Source organism: Diabrotica virgifera, chromosome 6, assembly GCF_917563875.1.
Source record: "Diabrotica virgifera virgifera chromosome 6, PGI_DIABVI_V3a".
NCBI lineage: Eukaryota > Metazoa > Arthropoda > Insecta > Coleoptera > Chrysomelidae > Diabrotica > Diabrotica virgifera.
The window spans coordinates 179,318,542-179,340,118 of record NC_065448.1 but is presented as its reverse complement, the minus strand read 5'-3'; the positions used below and the strand labels follow the sequence as shown (position 1 = coordinate 179,340,118).

At 34.5% G+C, this 21,577-nt stretch overlaps 1 protein-coding gene across 2 annotated transcripts in view; it reads right to left on the bottom strand.

Annotated features, from left to right (window-relative positions):
• Positions 1–7,366: 7,366 nt before the first annotated feature.
• LOC114328177 (sodium- and chloride-dependent GABA transporter ine) overlaps positions 7,367–21,577 on the bottom strand; it is a 218,285-nt gene continuing 204,074 nt past the window's right edge. For both annotated transcript variants that reach the window (XM_050654379.1, XM_028276957.2), the window contains exons 7-10: positions 21,432–21,544; positions 21,231–21,371; positions 12,048–12,425; positions 7,367–7,754 (exon numbers count right to left, since the gene is read on the bottom strand). In XM_050654379.1, coding sequence (XP_050510336.1) covers positions 7,470–7,754; positions 12,048–12,425; positions 21,231–21,371; positions 21,432–21,544 — 917 coding nt within the window. In that variant the 3' untranslated portion in view covers positions 7,367–7,469. The remainder of the gene's footprint in view (positions 7,755–12,047; positions 12,426–21,230; positions 21,372–21,431; positions 21,545–21,577) is intronic.

Genomic DNA, 21,577 nt, shown 5'->3' with positions numbered 1-21,577 from the left:
AATTTCTGCAAAAAAATCTGAGTCACCTCTCAACGTCCATCTCAAAACAGATGCGCCCTGGACTATAACACTTTCGATAGCGAATAAATCGAAAAACATTAATTTTATCAAAAAAATGTATAGAACATTTTTTGCTTAAAATGAATGTTTTTATCAACTTTTGCGGTCAAAATATAATAAAAAATTTCCACTCCCAAGGTGGGATGGCAACCACCCCTATGGTAAAAGCGCCTTTCGGCCTTATATAGATTTTGATCCTTGGACTATCTACTACTTATTCTCAAATTTTCAAGAAAATCGATCCATTCTGTAAAAATTGCGAGCTGAAAAGCTTCGATTCCCGGACTAACTTCATTTCCATTAATTTCTATTGGCATGATTAGTTGTATAAGACCTTATTTTGTCTAAAACGTAAGAGATAAAAGATAACTTTACAGATAACTTGACCGAAAATGTGGACCTGAAAATAAATGAGGAAAAGACAAATGTTGGATGGGGAAAGCAATAACACCGAAGAAGAGAGCTAGGAATATTGGTCATTATGTCACTGTCAGCAAAGTCTATTTTTAAGGTAATAAATATAAAAGTTAACCTAGGACTACTAAGGATTCCTTTTTACCAATGAAAAGTTTAACATAAAAGTAATAAATATGTGGATAATTGCTACCATGGTCTGCGATGACAACCAAAAAGGGAAACTTGCATACTGAATCACTACGAAAAATATATGATGGCATCTATGAAACAATAGTGAAAAAATATTTTTCTTTAGGTGCCCTCTACTGAAGGTTTCCGTAGAAATATCTAAGGCTTGCATAATAAAAGTTCATAAAAGATACACAAAAAACCAATAACTGCACTAAACGACATTCGAAGAAGAAAAAAAGCTTCTTCTTCAAGAAGAAGTCTTCTTTTTTTCCCGGTAAATAAAAAGCACTCGAAGATTTACGGCTCGCGAATAAAACAAGCATGGTCCGAACTGCTCTAAACAATTTGTCGGGATAAAACAAATTAAGTAAGTAATGATTGGACTAAAAAGAAGAAGCAGTACTATTCGTAGTGTTAGGAAGAATATAGACAAAAACAATACAGAAAGAAAATGATTCATAAAGTTCTGTTTAAAGATTCATAAATAATACAGTTGGTTATGAAAACTAAAAATTTATTAACAATGTGACTTTCGAATCAAAAGTCGTTCATATAAAAGCTTCAATTTGCTTGCTGTAAGAAGGATGCAGCTCCATATTTAGACCGTTTTGGGTGGAAATTTATGCCATAATTAAAAAAAAATTGGCGGCTTGACTGGTATAAGAACGATGCATATCCGATAATAAATATAGGAAATATACGTCTTTATGGATCTGCCTCCTCAGTAATTTGGTGCAAATAGGGTGCAACTCCGGACATGCATCCTTTTTGCACCAAAAGGTTGTGAATGTTTGGTGATTTTCTTGGAATGCAAGGTCATATTAATATAAACCCAAAGTTCCCTATTAAGTTTGTGAGGCCATGGAGTTGGGGTGTATACATTGTAAAATGGCGTGCATCCTACCCTTCGTGCTATGGCATGCTGGACGAGCCATACAGCCTGTAGTCAATACCCCGAAGTATAAGCGAGAACACAAGGTGTATTAATACTCATTCGCTTATGAACTGCACCTAGCGGGTCATAAGGGCCTTCACATTTTACTCTTCTTCAACTGGTCTTGAGTAAAATGTCTTTAATCTTTCCTATCGGCCTCTCTTGGCTACCTCTTCTTCTTCCGACCCCGAATGGCTATTAGGTTTCCGAGGGCAGACGGGTCACTATATTTCTTTCTACAACCTACCTGCTCTTCACCGAATGATTGCCGGTATAAGCAATCCCCCACTTACTGACCAACGGCTTCGGGCGGATGAGTTGGTAAGTGGCAGGGCACTCTTTTATCCTGAGACTGAGAAATCGGTCTCGAAGGCGGATGAACCCTACAGAATGGTCAACGGTAAAAGAATGCAGAAGGCAACGGGAAACCACTGCATTAAAGACTCATGGAGTATCCCTAGAAATCGTCATGGCTTGCAGAAATGACAATCAACAACCTACTAATCATGGTTCTCGGATGCCAAGATTCGGCAGGGGAAGAAACAACAGTAACGACAGGGCTTCCCAGGCCGTTAGTCAGCGAAATCCCTGTTCCCTAAATATATACAAATCCACCTACAAAATCGCTACATGGAATGTAAGAAGTATGTATGAACCTGGGAAACTGAGGAATATACAGCAAGAGATGATGCGACTAGATATCGATATATTAGGAATAAGCGATACAAGATGGGTCAGTTCTGGCGAACTCAATACAGACAATGGGCGAATCTATTACTCTGGAAGCAGCGACACCCAACACAGATATGGAGTTGCTATGATCCTCAGAATTATAATGTTGCAGTTATTGACAACTCATGGAAAAATGAACCTAATTCAGATTTATGCGCCAACTGCTGACTAAAATGAAGAAGAAATAGAAAACTTTTATACCGAACTTCAAAAAACATTACAGTTCACAGCATCTAGAGACATAACAGTGATTATGGGTGATTTCAATGCAAAAATTGACGAAGGAAAATGCTACCCTAATGTAGGGCCATATGGACTTGGCGAACGAAATGACAGAGGAATCGCCTAATAGAATTTTGCCAGGAGCATAATGTTAGAGTCGCAAATACATTCTTTAAATTACCTAAACGACGCCTTTATACATGGAAATCGCCAGCTGACAAAGAAAACAAAATCGTCAGAAATCAAATTGACTACATCCTAATAAAGCACAGATATCGAAACTCAATTCAGGCAGTAAAGGCATATCCAGGAGCAGACGTATCTTCTGATCACAGTCTTCTATTGCTAGGTTTCAACTTCAACTAAAAAAGACGCAAAAAAGCCGCAACAACAATAAACTTAACATACAGAAACTTAAGTCAGAAGAAACAAAGGAAAATTTGAAACATGAAATCAACACAAATCTAGATATAAACCCAGGAAATAATTGCAACGTAGAACAGCAGTGGCAATTCTTCAAAACCTCTATATTAGAGCCAAGTAAGAAAGTACTTACAACAACCAAATGTAAGAAAGAAGAATGGATGACGGAGGAAATTCTAGAGTTGATGAATGAAAGAAGAAAAAACAAAACAAATAATAAGACCCGCTATAAAGAGCTTCAAAACCAAATAAGAAGAAAAATTAGGGAGGCTAAAGAAACCTACTTCTCTGAAAAATGTAAAGAAATAGAAGAACTTCAAAACAGATATGGCAACTTCAACCTTCATAAAAAAGTCAAAGAACTAACCGGAATAGGAAATAGAAGAACCTCAAATATATTGCTCGACAAAAACGGAAATATTATAATGGAGACAGAACGAAAACTACGACGATGGAAAGAGTACATCGAGGAACTATTTCATGACCAGAGAGAAGCTAGTACATCCGTAGATAGCCAAACCGGAGACGTAGGCCCAGAGATAACCAAATCAGAGATTAGCCAGGCAATAAACTCTATGAAAATTCTCACAATAAAACACTGAAAAACGTTTGTTTTCTATACTTCCACAAAATTTATTACAACTATGTTATTACTACAGCTGTTTCGGCAAAGTGCCTTTCTCAAGTGATATATTTTACAATGTGTTTGCCTTTTTAAGTCTTTAACTGAAGAGGTTGAGGAGTGGGGAGCTGTTTGTCTCAAGTTGGTCATTCAGAATTATATCTGTATTTTTCAATTTATTAATTTCCATTGATTCTAAAAGTGATAGCTTAAGGCCTTTATTTTGAATATGTAGAATTTGAAACTCTTCATTGAAAGAATGATTATGATCTAGAAGGTGAAGTGCGTATGTAGAAGTGTCTGTTTTTCTATTGTTGAAAGCCCTTTTGTGTTCTGCTATCCGTTTGTCAAAAGTTCTGCCAGTTTGACCGATGTAAGTTTTCGGACAGTCACCACAAGTTAGTTTGTACACACCACTCTGTAGTTGCTTTCTCTTTCGGCTTTTATTGTTTTTAATATGTTTGCTTAAGTTGTTGTTAGTTCTGAAAGCTGGTGTTATTCCTTTCTTTTTTATGTATCTGGCTATTTTTGTTGTTATTTTGCCAGTATATGTGAGAGAGCAGAAGGTACTGGGTTCTTTCTGTGGTGGTGGATACACTAATTTCAAGGCTGTGTTTTATTGTGAGATAAAATGAACTTCCATCAAGTAACGGTCGAATCCATCAATTATTCTATGAAAATTAATAAATCTGCTGGTCCAGATGAATTACCTAGCGAGCTGATAAAGTTGGTCAACGAGAAAAACCTGGACATAATAGTAGAACTGTTCAACGCTATCTATACTACGGGAATCATCCCTAGAGAAATGTTGACATCAGCATTTGTGTATTTGCCAAAAAAAGTGAATGCCAAAGAATGCAGTGACTATCGAACCATAAGCTTAATGTCACATACCTTGAAAATTCTGCTGAAAATTATCCATGCCAGAATACACTCTAAACTGGAGCTGGATATTAGTGACACTCAATATGGGTTCCGCAATGGTATGGGCACCAGAGAGGCATTATTCTCCTTCAACGTGCTGACACACAGATGATTGGATGTTAACCGTGCTCTTTACGTCTGTTTTATAGACTACAATAAAGCGTTTGGTTAAGTAAAACATGACCGACTCATGGAAATTCTAAAAACTAAAAACCTAGGTGAAAGAGATTTAAGACTAATAACACATCTCTATTACAATCAGCGAGCAATAGTAAGAATAGAAAAAGAAACATCTGAAGAAATGGAAATAAAGAGAGGAGTCAGGCAAGGCTGCATACTATCACCTCTATTATTTAACGCTTATTCTGAAGAGGTAATGCGAGAAACTCTGGAAAATGAAACAGTCGGCATAAGAGTAAATGGAGTCTTAGTTAACAACAACAGATATGCAGATGATACAGTAATAATAGCCGATATATTACAAGACCTGCAAATACTCATGAGTAAAATAGTAAGGTGTAGTAGGGAGTATGGACTCTCTCTCAATATCAAAAAGACGAAGTTTATGAAAATTAGTAAAAACAACCATAATACTAACGAAATCTTGATAGTAGAGGGCCAGCAGATCGAAAGAGTAAAAAAGTACACTTACCTAGGAACACTTGTAACCGAAAATAATGACTACTCTGCAGAAATCAAAGTCAGAATCGAGAAAGCACGTTCTAATTTTATGAAAATGAAAAAGGTCCTATGTAGCAAAGATTTAACAGTAGCTCTTAAAGTACGCCTAACAAAATGTTACATATATAGTGTACTATACTATGGACTGGAATCATGGACGTTAAATGTAGAGACAATGAGACGACTTAACGCCTTTGAAATGTGGACCTATAGAAGAATTATGAGGGTTTCCTGGGTAGATAGAGTTACGAACAATGAAGTACTGAAAAGAATAGGTAAAGAGAAGGAAGTTGAACTTACAATTAAAGAAAGAAAACTACAGTATCTCGGACATGTGATGCGGGGCGAGAAGTATGGCATCCTGCGACTCATAATGCAGGGAAAGGTAGATGGCAGAAGAAGCATCGGCAGAAGACGAATTTCATGGCTGAAGAACCTCAGAGAATGGTTTAGATGCAGCTCAAAACAACTATTTAGAGCTACTGCCTCAAAAATTAAAATAGCTATGATGATTGCCAACCTCCGTAGCGGAGATGGCACCTGAAGAAGAAGAAAGTTCCCTATGACTTCAACTATCGATACTTCAAAGAAAACTTCAACTAAAGGTTTGGCTCACCTCGATCAGATACGTGCAAAAATGTAATGTATTAGATAACAAACTCAAAGATGTGCCCCTTAACGCAAATTAACGAAAAGTTTCAGCAGCGGAAAAGAAGGTGCATGAAATTAAGGCTGATTTGTTTTTCAAGGAGCTGAAGGAGAAAACCACACTGTGCATGCATAGCGACGAAGTGTAGGTTCTGACCTTTGACTTCCAACAAAACCTTCCACTTTCAAAAAGTCCTGCTGGGGAAGCTTTCTACAAACGCCAGTTGTTGACACACAACTTCTGCGTCCATTGTGTGGTAAGACAAATCAAGCACACTTTTATATGTATGATGAAACTACGGCTCGAAAGTCACCAAACAAGTTAGTGTGATTTTGTACCACTATATAAAAAATATACTCCCTAAAAATGTTAAAGTGTTATACCTTTTCTCCGATAACGTTGCTGTGCAAAACAAAAACTCAGTAATGATTCAGTTTCTATATTTGCTGGTGAGAACTAGGTCTATTGACAAGATAGAGCACCACTTTCCTGAGCCAGGACATAGCATTCTTCCCTGTGATCGCTGCTTTGGAGTTATTGAGAAATTTTTAAGGAAGAATGACTACGTTTTTAGCCCCCAACAATATGCTGATTTTGTTAAACAATCATCCAAATAGTTTATTTCCATTCTGGTAAAACAAAATATGATAGTGAACTTTAGTTGTCACTATGAAGGACATTTTAAAAAAGTTATCTCAGATGCAGAAAAGCAAAGAATCCAGATTTCCAAATACCGAATTTTTCAGTACAGCAACGAACATTTTGATAGTATTAAAGTCAGTATTACTACTGGCCTTCCGAGTTTTCACTTATTCCAAATCTTGAGAAACCTTGATAGCGACCTCTCAGTTTCTTTTGATATTCCTGTCTATTGCAATCCTATAGCTGTCAAAAAAGCCAAATGTGCAGATTTGGCAACACGATTTATTCCTATGGACCAAATGGCCTTTTACACCCGCCTCACAAGTGATTCAGCCATGGCAGAGAACCAGAAAACCGAATCATCTGGAACGGATTATGACGACCAGGTGGATGAATGAAGTATATGTTTGCCCGTGTGTTTAATGTTTTATTTTTTTTTTCTGAATGCTATTTTTTTGACACCAACCTGTTTTCTTTTACAGATTTTTTCGTATTTGTGTAGTAGGCAAACCATAGTCGTTTATTGTTATAACCGAATAAAAGAGTTTTTGTTGGGAATTTGTTTTTTTTTTTCTCAAAAATGGTAGCAAAGAAGCATTACTTTACGTGTTTGGTGCAAAAAAGATGCAGGTCCAACTTTTTTTCAATTTTTTTTCTTATTTTTTCAAAAATTATCTACTTGAAAATAGTCTCAAGTATTGACTAAATCTGTTTGTTATCGATTGATATTATGTGTTTCGGGTTAAAATCAAAACTTTTTTTAAAAAACGTTTTTTTTTTTTCAATTTCCCAACAATTACCAAATATGGAGCTGCATCCTTCTTACAGCAAACTCCTCAATACAAAATGAAAATGATTCATAAAGTTTTTGAAAAAATAATACAGTTAGTTATGAAAACTAAAAATTTATTAACAATGTGACTTTCGAATCAAAAGGCGTTCATATAAAGCTTCAATTTGCTTGCTTATCAGACTGCGGTAATCTTTAATTATTACACTTGTTCATTCGTTTTTTTCTCCTCTTGCACGTTATCATATTCGCTAAGGCTTTCACTAGGCTTCACATCGTCCGCTTCGGTTTGTTGTGGAATATTTGGAGTACTGACAGCGGTAAAAAGTGGAACTTCTTTGTTATCGTTTTGAATGGGTTTAATATCAGCGTTGGTTTTGACTATGAGCATCGGACCAGTTTCGCTGTCGTCTACGCAGTCGCAGTCCAGATCGCTGCACTTCGGACAGTGATCGATGAGATCAGATTTTATTGAATTTTTAAATTTCTGTAACAGAAAATATTTATTAGTATCTAAAGTATTGGAACTCTAAGAAATGAATATAATAGAAATCTATCTTGGAAGTTGGTCTTTTCACTCATTATTTTGATATGCTCTCTATTATGCTATGACGAGTATATTATTTACATGAATAAAAAACCGGTAAACGCCGAAAAAATGAGTGGCGCATACAATATTCCAGCTACAAAATATCTGATATGAATATTACCTGGCGCGAAGATGTATTTTCATTTTGACGCAAAACAAAATTCTAGTTTCATTTTAAAAGATTTTTCCATAATATTTGCTAAATTTGAAGTAAACGCGCCACAAAAGAGTAACTTTGATACAGTTTGAACTTTGAAACTCTTTTGTGGCGCGTTTACTTCAAATTTAGCAAATATTATGGAAAATCTTTTAAAATGAAACTTGAATTTTGTTTTGCGTCAAAATGAAAATACATCTTCGCGCCATGTAATATTCATATCCGATCTTTTGTAGCTGGAATATTGTATGCGCCACTCACTTTTACGGCGTTTAGCGGTTTTTTATTCTTTTATCAGGAGTTTTTCAAGGTTATTTATAAACTAAATGTATGAAGTTGAAGAATGCAATGTTTCTCGATTACACGTTAAGCTTTATAAATGGTCGCCTTTGTCGCATTATCTCCCAAATGATCTAGTGTTCATCGAATGTACACTAGATTTTTTTCTATTCGAAATAGATTGAAAAAAAATATTGGGATGGCCGGTAAATGAACTCGGATTGCCCGTTGCCAGATCAAATTTAGCGTCGTAACCACTTCAACTACATAAACCATTTCGGGAATAATCATTAATTGGATTATACTTTTGCAGCTTAATAACTTCTAAACGGCTTAACCGATTTTGATCACTAAACATGAGTTTGAAACGTATTGACAAGTAGTATCTGATGCATCTAATGTCAAGTATGATAGCTGAAGCTATTACAGGAATTATTGAGCTTGAAAAACCGTTTTTCTCATAGGAAATAGATTTGATCATATTTATGAGGCCTATAACTCAAAAATTCGAATTTTCTTGGATATGGGGTATACACCGTTAGATTCATCTAGAGCAGCGGTTCTCAATCTGTGGTACATGTACCACTGGTGGTACATATCATTATTTGCGGTGGTACACAAAACGCAAAACTGTCAAAATCACCACTATTACAGTTAATTAGATTACCTATCTAGATAGGTAGTTATTTCAGTTAGGTGGTACCAAAAATATTAAAAAAAGTATTTTGTGGTACATGACTCATAAAATTTGAGAACCACTGATCTAGAGTCCTTCTACAAACTCTCAGTTATTGGCGCAATTCGTAGGTTGAAATTTTAAGTATTTGTCGAAAAACCAAAATTTCCAAAGTTAAGTTTTTCAGTTTTTTGGCTATACTGAGCCGTGTGTATGTCTGATCCTGACGGCTTAGACACCATTTGAAGTCTTAACTCAACACTATTGATTTGGTGTATTTGTGGGTCTCCTGTCTCTTCTTGAACCAAAGATATTTACCCCCAAAAAAGATGCTGTTTTGTACCTACCAAGTCCTATAGCTGGCTTATGGGTGGTCAAAAGTCACAAACTACACCGGCTCTGAATCGGCCCTGACCCCCTCTTCAAACACAGAAAAAAAAATTCAGATCAGTTTAACTTTTCCACACACATACATACATACATACATACATATCCAGAAACATTTCCCATTTTTTAAATAAAAATTGAGTCATATTTCTGAATTCGGTAACTTTTGAATGGTATAACCGATTTTCAAAATTAGACATGGTTTGGAAAGGTAATGATCAATACTATTAGAAGCCGCAAAGGTCGGTCTTAAATTTTCGAAGTTTTTGGGAGTTTTGGGGAAGAGAACGAAAAACAGACCCTAAATAGGAAGGGCCGTAAAATCCATACCCTTGGACCAAAATTGATGGTTGACATACGAATGGGTGAGTCTTTTCCTGAACTTCAATGTTTTTTACATGTTTCGAACAGTTCTGTATCAATATATAGGTTCAAAATAAGTCCGAAAATGAATAAATTGACTAATTCTAAGAAACTTTTAGTCTATAGAGTTTTTTCACTAAATAACAATACTTTTCAAGTTATTTGCGAGTAAAAAGATTTATTTATCAGCAAAAATACACGCTTTCCGACGGTTTTTCGCAAATAACTCAAAAAGTAAGTATTTTATCGAACAAAATATTTTTAGCAAAGATGTAGCCTATAAAAAACGAAAAAAAAAATGGTGTATTTATGAAGTATATGGATCCAGTAGAAGCAAAGTTGTAGCACATGAAAAATAGGTTCTTATTCGTCAAATGCCAAATCGAATATTTCAACGAAATGTAACCAAAAAATGAAGCACTTTCCGGGGAAACCCCATCAAAACTTTTTTAAAGTGTTTAAAAGCTTAATTTTTATTTGTTCTTAAAGTTTCTAGCGTCAAAGCTAAGCGTGTTACGCTTAAAATAAAGTTGGTATTCAAATGAAATTAAGCGTTACCGCTTTATAATTTACTTTATAGATCAATTTTTATTTTTTGAAAAAACGATGCTTTTTTAAATATTTTGTATGTTTTTGTTTTTCTGTAAGACAAAAGGTTGGGTTAAGATATGGCTGTTTGCATACACTCGTGATTAGTGACTCGTTCAATCCCTTTCAACTACAACCCTTTCAAAAATAATGGTTTTAAAAAAATAAGATCTTAGTGCCCTTAAAAAACCTATAAAATAATTTTTTAGGCATTTCAGAATTACAAAAATCATTAAAAACAAACTGAGTTATTAGTAAAAAATAATAAAAAAGTATTTTACGAGATATCTGAACGGGTATACTGAAGCATTGTAAAATATACGTAATGTTCTCTAGAACTTACTTTTCATGACCTACAACTCTTTTTGAGTGTAGTTTCATGAGCTATTTTAGCTAAGAATATTTTTTCCAACCAAATATTTACTTTTTGAGTTATTTGCGAAATCCCGTCTGAAAACCTAGGGGAAAGTCGCCTATGATGGCGTAGTGCATATGATGGCATAGCGAGTGTATTTTAGAACGCAGTCTACTTATTCTGACTCATGTATTACTATATTCTGCTATATGCTAGCTATTCGGTTTGTAGTTTCGTAGAAAGCTAATGGGGCTCTGATGCTTTTTGTAGAGTGGGAAGTACAGAAGAGAGTAGGAAAATTATACATTATTCGGCAAGTCCCGAAGTAACATTATACAAAATTAAAATTTAGAATCCAGTACAGTAAATAGAAGAAAAGCTTAAATAACATCTTGAATATATTTGTTAGACATAATTATGTTTGTTGTTGTGTGTGTTCGTTATTTAAGTTATCTTTCGATTTAAAATTTTTTGTCTTGTTTTAATAAAATCCCGATTTTTGCCTATGATGGAACACTTCGGGGTATCCAATGATAGCATAGGTATGCCATCATAGAAAGTCCAGAAGAGAAGCGATTAGAAACATCCATTATTCACTCTGAAAATAGTAAAGATGAAATATCTACGAAATCTGAAATTAGCATGGTAGAAACTAATGTGCATGGACCTTCATTTGAACTAAAAATAAGGACCAGTATTTTAAAATTGTCACCGCTTCCCCTTAGGCTCTGTAAACCAGAAAATTAAAAAAAAAGCGAAAACGTGGGAATACCGGTATACTGAATTTTACTCTAGACCTGATTTTAGATCATACAGAAGTAAGAAGAAAAAGCAATTTAATAAAAAAAAAAACTGGCAAGAAGGGTCAAGAAGAAAGTTTTAGTGGAAAAAATAGCAGTGAAGAAGAAGAAGAAGAAGAAGAAGACGAAGAAGAAGAAGAAGAAGAAGAAGAAGAAGCGGCATTCTGGAATGATCTTAAAGATGACGACTCTTATGTCGATTGTTTGTATTGTAATGCACTGTACTCCCTATCTAAAGCAAAAGAAATATTTATTCGGTGTCAGAAATGCCGTCCACGGTGCTATGCAGAATGTGCGAATATGGGAAAAAAGTAAAACAGCTTGTATGCGAATTGTGTTTATAAATAATATTATTTTTTAATATAGTCAAATAACTATAATAATAACTATAATAATAACTAATAATAATTATATAGTATATAATCAAATAACTCGAAAAGTAGTGGCTTAGTGGAAAAAGTGAAAAAACTCAATGGAATTAAAGTTGCTTAGAATTAGTTGTTGGTTTATCTATATCCGGACATAGCTTGAATATATGTTTTTTCACCACCGAAAAGGTGCGGCTTTCACCAAAAAATTCACTTACCTCAATATAAGTAGATCCTGGAGCATTTAAAAATACAATTACCATCGTTATGGGTATACAAAGAATCGAAAATGCACAGATAATCCATCCTAGAACTATTGCCCAAGTGGGATAATGGTAAGTTTTATTGTTATATGTGGGCGGTTCATAATCAATTATCAAAAATACCCATAAAGCGAAAATCATGAGTGGGGTTGCAATCAACCAACAAAACTTGATGAAATAGCCAGGATGCCTTCCTGTCATAGTTTTAACGTTTTTGCTTAGCCTCCATGCGCCATAGAACCAAGCTACTCCTATCACCTCGAAGAATGCGAGATACATAATGGATATGGAGGCTGCGTAATGGTCTATCAGCTGAAAGAAGTATATTCCTCCCTAAAATAAAAAATGTCATAATATTATTATTCATGTATTAGGAGAAAAACATGGATATGGTTCTTAAAAATAAAATTCGTTAAAAAGAAGATAAGTCCAAAATAAGGATTGACAACTAAACAAAACATAAACTAACAGCAGAATATATATATCATGCACCTGAAAGTGTCAAATGTCAAATATGCAAATGACAACATAGTATTTGCGGACAACCTAGAAGACCTACAAGTCCTTATGAACAAAATAACGTATTGCAGTCAACAATATGGACTCAATATAAACATACAGAAGCAGGGGCGTAACAGAGGCCCCCGCAGCGTGAAGCTTGCGGGGGGGGCCCAATCGCTTAGGGGCCCCATCTTGTCATTTGGTATTATGTAAAAATATGATATTGTTATATTATTTTACGTTGTGTGTTTAAAATTAAAAACGTAAATTTCTAAATAGACGTATTTGCCAAGTGAATCATCTCATAATATCTAGAAACTTAATCCCTTCCGGCCTACCAATATTTTATGGTAACGACAATAAACTATAATGCTTTGTACGTGACTATAGAAAGATTTGAGAATTACAATTTGTTGAAATGGGTTTTCTCTACCTACGTTTAGTATTTCGATACAATTATCCAGAGGCGTAACAGATGCCCCCGCAGCATGAAGCCCCAATATGTCAAGGGCCCCATCTTGTTGTCTAATATATGTAAAAATGTGTTTTTATATTATTTGTATACATACGTTCTTTAATCAGTGCAGTATTGAAAATGAAGTTGTCCATCCGAATTAATAAAATTGTAGATCTATTCGCTGATAGTAGATAGTGCACGAAGAAAGTTGTTCATCTCATAGAATAATACTAATGTAATCATTTAGTAATTTTTGTTCTATTTTATTCTATACCAATAAAGATGAAAAATGTAAGTCGTCATAAACAATGCATGAATACACCAATAGCTCAGTAACTGACAATTTTGGAGTGAAATTATCAGCGTCACGACGGACGTATTTGCTTGACAATTTGGATTTAGGTTCTAGTTACACTCCACTTCAAAGTTGGATTTATGCCATTGGTTGCTTTTACTTCGGGGGGTGACACCCCACCTTGGGGTGAAAAACATACGTTTAAAATAAGTCCGGAAATGTATAAATTGACTAATTATAAGCAACTTTTGTTCTTCTATAGAGTGTCTTTATCTATGCTAATACTGTTCAAGTCATTTGCGAGTGAAAATGTTTATTAACCTTTAACTACACGCGCTGGCGTATTTTGTACGCCAAATATAAGAATTCTACTGCAAATATATTTAAAAATTTTATTTTTGACCTTGTTTATCTCTCTAATCTATCACTGGAATGTGCTTTACAATTTGGTTTTAGTTTCGTTATAGTCGGCTTTCTGGGAAGATCGTAATTTACAGTTTATTATTTGTTGTTTCCGGTGGCGGACAATATGCGCGACGATTATATTAATATAAGTAGTAATATAAGTACATATTTCAATTGTTTTTTAGTCATTATGGCACAAAATATATTTTTCTTTAAAAACTATACTTTTTCTCCTGTAAAAAATCACATTTCAAAAAAATTTTATTAGTAATTTTATTTATCATGGAATCCAGTTATTCCATGATTCCAGTTATAAATCCCAATTGGCTTACTGAGAACGAACTCCAAGTATTCACTGATGCCGAATAAGGTTTATAACAAACAACTAAGTGTATTTTTTCAAAAAATAATAAACAAATTTGCTGTTTTTAAGTGTATTTTCTTGTGGCGTATAAAGTACGCCACGCGTGTAGTTATGTTATAACTTGATGCGCGGGTAGTTAAAGGTTAAAAAAAAACGTTTTCAGGCGGTTTTTTCGCAAATAACTCAAAAACAAGTATTTATCGAATTAAATATTAGATATCGAAAAAATATTTGTAGCAAAAATGTAGCTTATAAGATTCAGAAAATGGTGTACTTATTCATGAAGTCTATCGTCACAGTAAAAGCACAGTTGAAGCTCATGAAAAATTATTCTTATTTGTCCAATTCCAAATCGAATATTTCAACCTGAAATAACCAAAAAATGACGCAATTTTCGGGAAAAACTCTTAAAACTTTTTTAAATGTTTCAAAAAAAGCTTTATTTTTATTTTTTATAAAAGTTTCTAGCACCAAAACTATACGAGTTACGCTCAAAATAAAGTTGGCCCCTTTTTGGTAAAAAAAAATCGTGAAAATCTGCCCCTATTTCGCACTCCAAATAAAATTTATCATTAGCGCTTTACCATTTAATTTAAATATTTATTGTTTAAATGATCTGTAAGTTTGACCGGTTAGAAATTCTTATTTTTGAAAAAAATTAAATGTTTTTTTATTTTGGAAAAATGCCCCTTTTTCAAAATAACTTAAAAAGTATTAGCGATACGAAAAATCTCAAAGTAAAGAAATGTAGGTAGGTCTTGCTTTTATAAATATTTTGGCTTTATTTTGTTTTTCTGTAAGACAAAAATTGGTTAAGACATGGCTGTTTAAAATTTGCATAATATACTCGTGATTAGTGACTCGTTCAAGCCCTTAAACTATAACCCTTTTAAAAATAAGCACTTTGAACCGGTGAAACTTACAGGTTGTATAAAAAAGTTAGGTAACTTGTAAGGCGATAATGATTAGCTTCATTTGGGGTGCTAAATAGGGGGAGATTTTCACAATTTTTTACTAAAAAATGGGACTAACTGTATTTTGAGCGTAACTGGCTTAGTTTTGATGCTAGAAACTTTTGTAAAAAATAAAGCTTCTTTTAAACACTTTAAAAAAAGTTCTAATGATTTTTCCCGAACAGTATTTCATTTTTTTGTTATTTCACTTTGAAATATTCGATTTGGAATTTGACGAGTAAGAAAAACTTTTCATGAGCTCCAAGTTTTCTTTTACTGAGTCGATAGACTTCATTTTTGTTTCACTTTTTTATAAGCTAGATACATTTTTGCTAAAAATATTCTTTTCGATCGAATACTTACTCTTTGAACTATTTGCGAAAAATCGCCTAAAAACGTGGTTTTTTTGTTGAACAATAAACATTTTTCTCATAAATAACTCGAAAAGTCTTGAGTTGACCACTTCGATGGTGACACTGAAAATTACACGGTATCGCCATATTTTACGTTGATTTACTGGGCTGTAACACATATAGGTATTTTTCCCCCATTTCCAATTCTGCCGGGGGCCCCGACGAAATTTGTTACGCCACTGTACAGAAGATAAAGCTTATGATCATTTGCAAGAAAAAGATAACAGAAGGTCAACTATACGTCAACCAAACCGCTGCTGTAGAAGGATTGACGCACTACAACTACCTCGGCAACATAATAAAGGCAAAATTGACCAACAACCAAGAAATATGATCATCGGAAATGCTAGATCCACCTTCAACCGGATGGGAGCCTTCTTCAAGAGCTACAACTTCTCTCTTGGTATAAAAGTAAGAATGCTGCGATGCTACGCCTTCTCTGTCCTTTTATGGTGTTGAATCGTGGACCTTGAATGAAGACATGTACAGAAAATTGGAAGCATTTGAGATGTGGCTATATCGGAAAATACTTAAAATCCCGTTGATTGATGGAGTCACAAATAGGATTCTTAGAATAATGAAAAACCGAGAGGTACTGACCACTATCAAAGCTCGAAAGTTACAATACTTCCGACACATTCTGCTAAATGTATCCAGATATGTCCTCCTATAAGCCATCCTTCACGGAAAAATATTTGGAAAGCGGGTTTAAGAAGAGAAAGAACATGCTGGTTGAAGAATTTCAAAACATGGTTCAACACAACATATGTGTAGCTTTTCCACGCTGCTGCAGATAGGGTTAAGATTGCCATGATGATCGCCAACATTCGTCACGGATAGGCACATCAAGAAGAATCTGAAAGGGATCAATGTCCTTCTAAAGTTTGGAATAAAAAGTTAGTTCAGCGATATACTGGTTTCTATATTGTGTCATCTGTGGTTGATGGCATTTTTATAAACTCTTGTCGACTCTACAGTGGCAAGTTTGCATGAGATGTAGCATCTGTGTTTTAGAATCTGTCTTCTACCTAATACTACGTAGGCATGAATTCCGTTTTCGACGTCGCTTACCACGTTTTACTTGAGTAAATATTACTCATTGGCCGAGTACTTGACTTGCTGCGCCTGAATCCTTCCCAGGATTGCACCTGGATACATTGAGTTCTTGAGTTACTTAAAAAACATATCACCCTGCTGCCCATCCCTCCTGTAGTGCCCATTAATTTCGGTTCTGACCATCTGCACACTGCTGCTCTGAAAATATTTGTGGTTGTTGTGTTGAACCACGTACGCAGAGCTGGGCCGGGTACTGATAAATTGTATTCGGGTACAGAGTACCGGGTACTTTTCATATTTGAGGAACGAGTACAGAGTACCGAGTACATTGCTCAAAAAAAGTCCTCGGAGTACAATACTCAAAGTACAATTACCCGAATTTCTCGGGTACTTACTTCGAGTACATTTGAAAATAGAATCCGAAAAAAGGTAAGAAGGTAATAATTATCTCTGCCTCTCGAAACATATTTATTTATGAGTCATGAAAACATAAAAAAAACGTACGACTCCAACTTAAATAAAAAAAAAATAATTTTAAAAATTGATCATTGATTAATACAGTAAAACCTGTCAGTAAAGGCCACTAAAAATGAAGGAACTATTGGCCGATGTAGAAAAGTGGCCGATATTTCCAGTTTTTGTAGTCCACAAATACATAAAAGATAATTGGAACTTTGTTTATTTTGTTAATAAAAGCAAATATAATTCTATTCATAAACGGAAACTACTAAAACTACTTTAATATCATAATATAAAACAAAACTATACTAAGGAAAAACAGATTGATGTTCAGCTTTTTTAAAGAGTTTTTCAATCCACTTTTTTTTATATCCTTTGATAATTTGAGTTTTTTATAAAACGGTTTTTTTGATAAAATGGTCTCCTTAGGCAGGCCGCACATCAAAGAAACATGAAACGTAAATTACGTTTCATGGAAATAAACCACTGCTAAACAAATATACGTCCAGCCATTTATGATACTATCCGAAAATAAAAATGTGTCATGAGCATGAATCACACTCGTTTCATTGATAGGCGGACTTTGAAATTTGTTTAGCGGTGTTTTCTTTTCATGAAACATGTTTCTGGTTTCGTGTTTCATGTTTTTCGTTTCATGTTTCTTTGGTGTGCGGCTTGCCTTAGAGCTGCATATCGCTTAACGCACACGCTGCCCGGAGATTGGGCAAGGGCGGCTAATCGGCCAGCAGCCTCCTCTGCGATTTTAGGATCCTGACTACAAATAATGAAAAAACTAAAAGTGCGAATTTTGTGATGAAATTTGGTATGTAGGATTAGAATAATATTTGGAACAATTTGTTCAAATAACTTTTTCCGATATCTGTAATGCAAAGCAAAATATCGGTAATTTACCGTGTTTTTGGATTCGCAGTAGGCCGCTTTTAGAATTAAAAAAATTCAGTTGAATATCTTAAAAAATGTCATCCTTCAACCTGAATGGACTGCAAAACTTCAAATCTGTATTTATTGTGATATGCATATCTACTTACAGAGATAGAATTGTTAAAAAATAAACTACACAAACTTTGGTAATACACTTTTAAAATTAGACTAACTATTTTTAAAATGATATGATATTATGAAATTGTGAATTATGATGATATTATAAAATGTAAATAAAAAATGGTCAAAAAAATGGGGCCTTAAATTAGATTTTTTTGGCGGATTTTTTTTGCCAGTGCAAATTTGTCTAGATATTTTACAGTTAAGTATAGTCTCCCCTATTGTAAAAATCACGAGCCGCCACTGGAAACCAAGAGCTTTTTCAAAATTAAAAAAAAACACGTCAATTTTTAATGGAAGGGGGACGAATTTTCATTCAAAATTCATGCCCTTAAATGTAATCCCCTACTGCCCCGCATCGACCCTCACTTTTTTTTTAAATAGCAAATGTTGTCGAGTGGCACATCGTTTCAAAGGTAATTTTTTTCTCTAAACGACGCTCCATTCTTTTTTAATTTACATAATACGTTTGAAGATAAAATTGGACTTAACAAATTTATTACAAGGGAGACCGATCCTGCATCGATAACTATATTGTTGTATTAAAAGTGGGGTCCGAATATTTTTAATATTAACAAAGTTTAATATAAGTTATAAATTGTGAATCTCAGTGATATATTGAAATAAACTGTAAGTGTACAAACTATTTACATAATATCCAGTAAAATTGGCATTAAAGTCAGAAATTGCAATTATTTGTTATTGTTGTCAATACACAAATCCAGTTTTACCAGCAAAATAACCGCTTTTAGTAAAGACCGATATACCTGTATTAGCAGGTGTACAGGGTCGGACTTACTTTTCACTTAACGTTTATCGAAATGAATTCAAACATGGAATCCCACAACAGTTCTACAATACAAGACCATCAAAGTCAAATAAACGCATCACAGTCATACTCTTTGGCAGCGACGAGAGTGCAATTTCCTTTAAAGTCCCAAGCAATTATCTTTAGCGCCTTAGAAAACACCAATCTTCAAGACTACCTTCTCCCACTTGGAAATATAATTCAACCGAAAAATATAATCTTCTCTTCTAGATTATCTAATAATCGCATATGTATGTATTAATCCAATAAACAAATAGTGGATGATTTTATGAATAGTTATGGTCAAATAGAAATACAAGGTGAAATTGTCAGAGCAAGAAGGTTAGTTACACCAGCGGAACGACTTGTGCTCTCCGGCGTATTTCCTTCAATACCGCACGACTTGCTAATCGATGAGTTACAAAAAATCGGCATAGTTCCTGTCTCCCCCACGACATTCCTTAAAATTAGTGCTTCTATGTCTGAGTTCAATCACATCCTTAGTTTTCGAAGACAAATCTATATCAGTCCTCACAATCTAACACTACCAGAGTCATTTACTCTTGTTTTTGACAACACGATATATAGAATATTCATCTCTCAAGACAGTTTAGTTTGCTTTAGATGCAAGAAGCAAGGTCACATTGCATCACAGTGCTCCGAACCACTAGCTCAACTAAACCCCAACCAAAGCAATGAAGCATCGGTATGCAGCGCAACAAATATATCTTTGCAAGCACCCAATGATACAAACCCTTCTCAGTGTAAACAAATGTCTATTTCCAATGTCCCGGAGATACCGAACAAAGAAGATGCATCAAATAAGGACAGTCACATAATTAATCAACCAAAACGTAACTTTGATGAAATTATTTCACCTGAAGCAGATCCATCTTCAAAATAATGTAACATTTTTCCACCACCTAAAGTCCAAGCAAAATCTAAAAAAGCTAAAATTAGTTCAGCAAGCACTTCTGAATGCTCATGTTCTCTCCTACTTGACCCTGCTAAAAACTTCATAGAAAATCACCCTCTACCTTTCCCTCTAAACTTCGATCAACTTAACATGCTCCTAATGAATATCACGGGATCAACAAATCCTGTAACCACAATTCAAGAATATACCACAGACCTATTAGCTTTGTCCCATATGCTCAGTCTAGTTTACCCCAATTTAAAGGAAAGATCCATAAAACGAAAATTCACGTCCATAAAAAAAATATCAAAAAAAATCTTGGATAACGGTGGGGTTGATATCTTTTATCAAACGACAAGATTTTCTTAAAAAGAAATTAGTGTCTATATTTATCCTTATTATACACTGGGGTGCAAAATTAACCGGACACCTTAAAAATAGCCCATTTTTGATGTCTCGAATTTTCTAAACCTCTCGTCCGATTTAAGTAATTTTTTCAATATGGTATAGCCTTATTCTTTAGCAATATCGCTGTAATAATATTGTTGCTAAACAGGTAAATTTTCATTGTATACCGGGTGTACCCATGAAACTGTGTTTTTTTCTCAAAGTTCGCATCACCCTGTGGAATATTATAGCATTTATAAAATACCCAAATTAAAACCCAACTATAGCCTCATGTTTTCTCAACATTCTGTTTTTTTATTCATTCGCTTATGTTGGACCGTAAAAAAGTTAGGTACTTTAACAATTAGCCATGTTTTTAATAAATACAGGGTGTTTTTAAATAAGTTTAGCAAACTTAAAGGAGTAATTCTACATGAAAAAATAATGACAGTTTGCTTTATAAACCTATGTCCGCAAATGCTTCGTTTTTGAGATAGGCGGTGTTAAAATTTTTCTTACAATCTGACGATTTATGTATTACTTTAAAACCGGTTGAGATATGCTAATGAAATTTGGTGAGTTTTAAGACGTAGTTATTGTACATTTTTCACATACAAGTAAGAATTTAATATTCACCATTGGCGCGCATACGGGTAATATGAGCCGTCATATTACCCGTATGCGCGTCCACAGTATAACGAGGTACAGTAACACCTCTTCTATGTCGGCACTTTGATCTCAAGAAGTAATACCGGCAGTACGCAATTGGTAATTCACCAATGGTAGATGCGGGTTTACCCTGTTAAAACCCGTACGTTTCTACGCAACTAGCAATGCAAGAGTGGTGGTCTAGCGACTGGGAATCTTGCGCGGCCGCCATGCGCGTTGAAAGATTTTACTTCCAATTTTTCGGAGAGTAGTTCTAATGTCCCTCTTTATACTGTGCTTCAGTCTGAAGAAGCTGAAAGCTTCAACTAAAGAGTTTATTTGGTAACAGCTCCCAAACTGGGGTTTAAAGTATTGATTAATATATAAATATAGATAAAGCTACAACACACTTACCTTAGTAACGTTGGGTATGCCACATAAAAACGAAACAACGCAGATGACTAGTACGAGAACCTCATGGCATGTCAAATTTCTAGAAATCCATCCTGGAAATCCGTCTTGAATTGACGTCACCACAACCTCCACAATAGCGAACTAAAAATTATCTTAATGAAATTTTATATAACTGCCTTACCTAACAATATTCTTAATTACTTGGCTATTCAGCGCTAGGCAAATCAGCATGAAAAAGAAGAACACGGCCCAGAGTTGGGAGGCTGGCATCTTTGCTATGGCTTGAGGATACACGACGAATATTAGGCCAGGTCCTATTAAAAATAATAGAAATTTAAATTTGTATT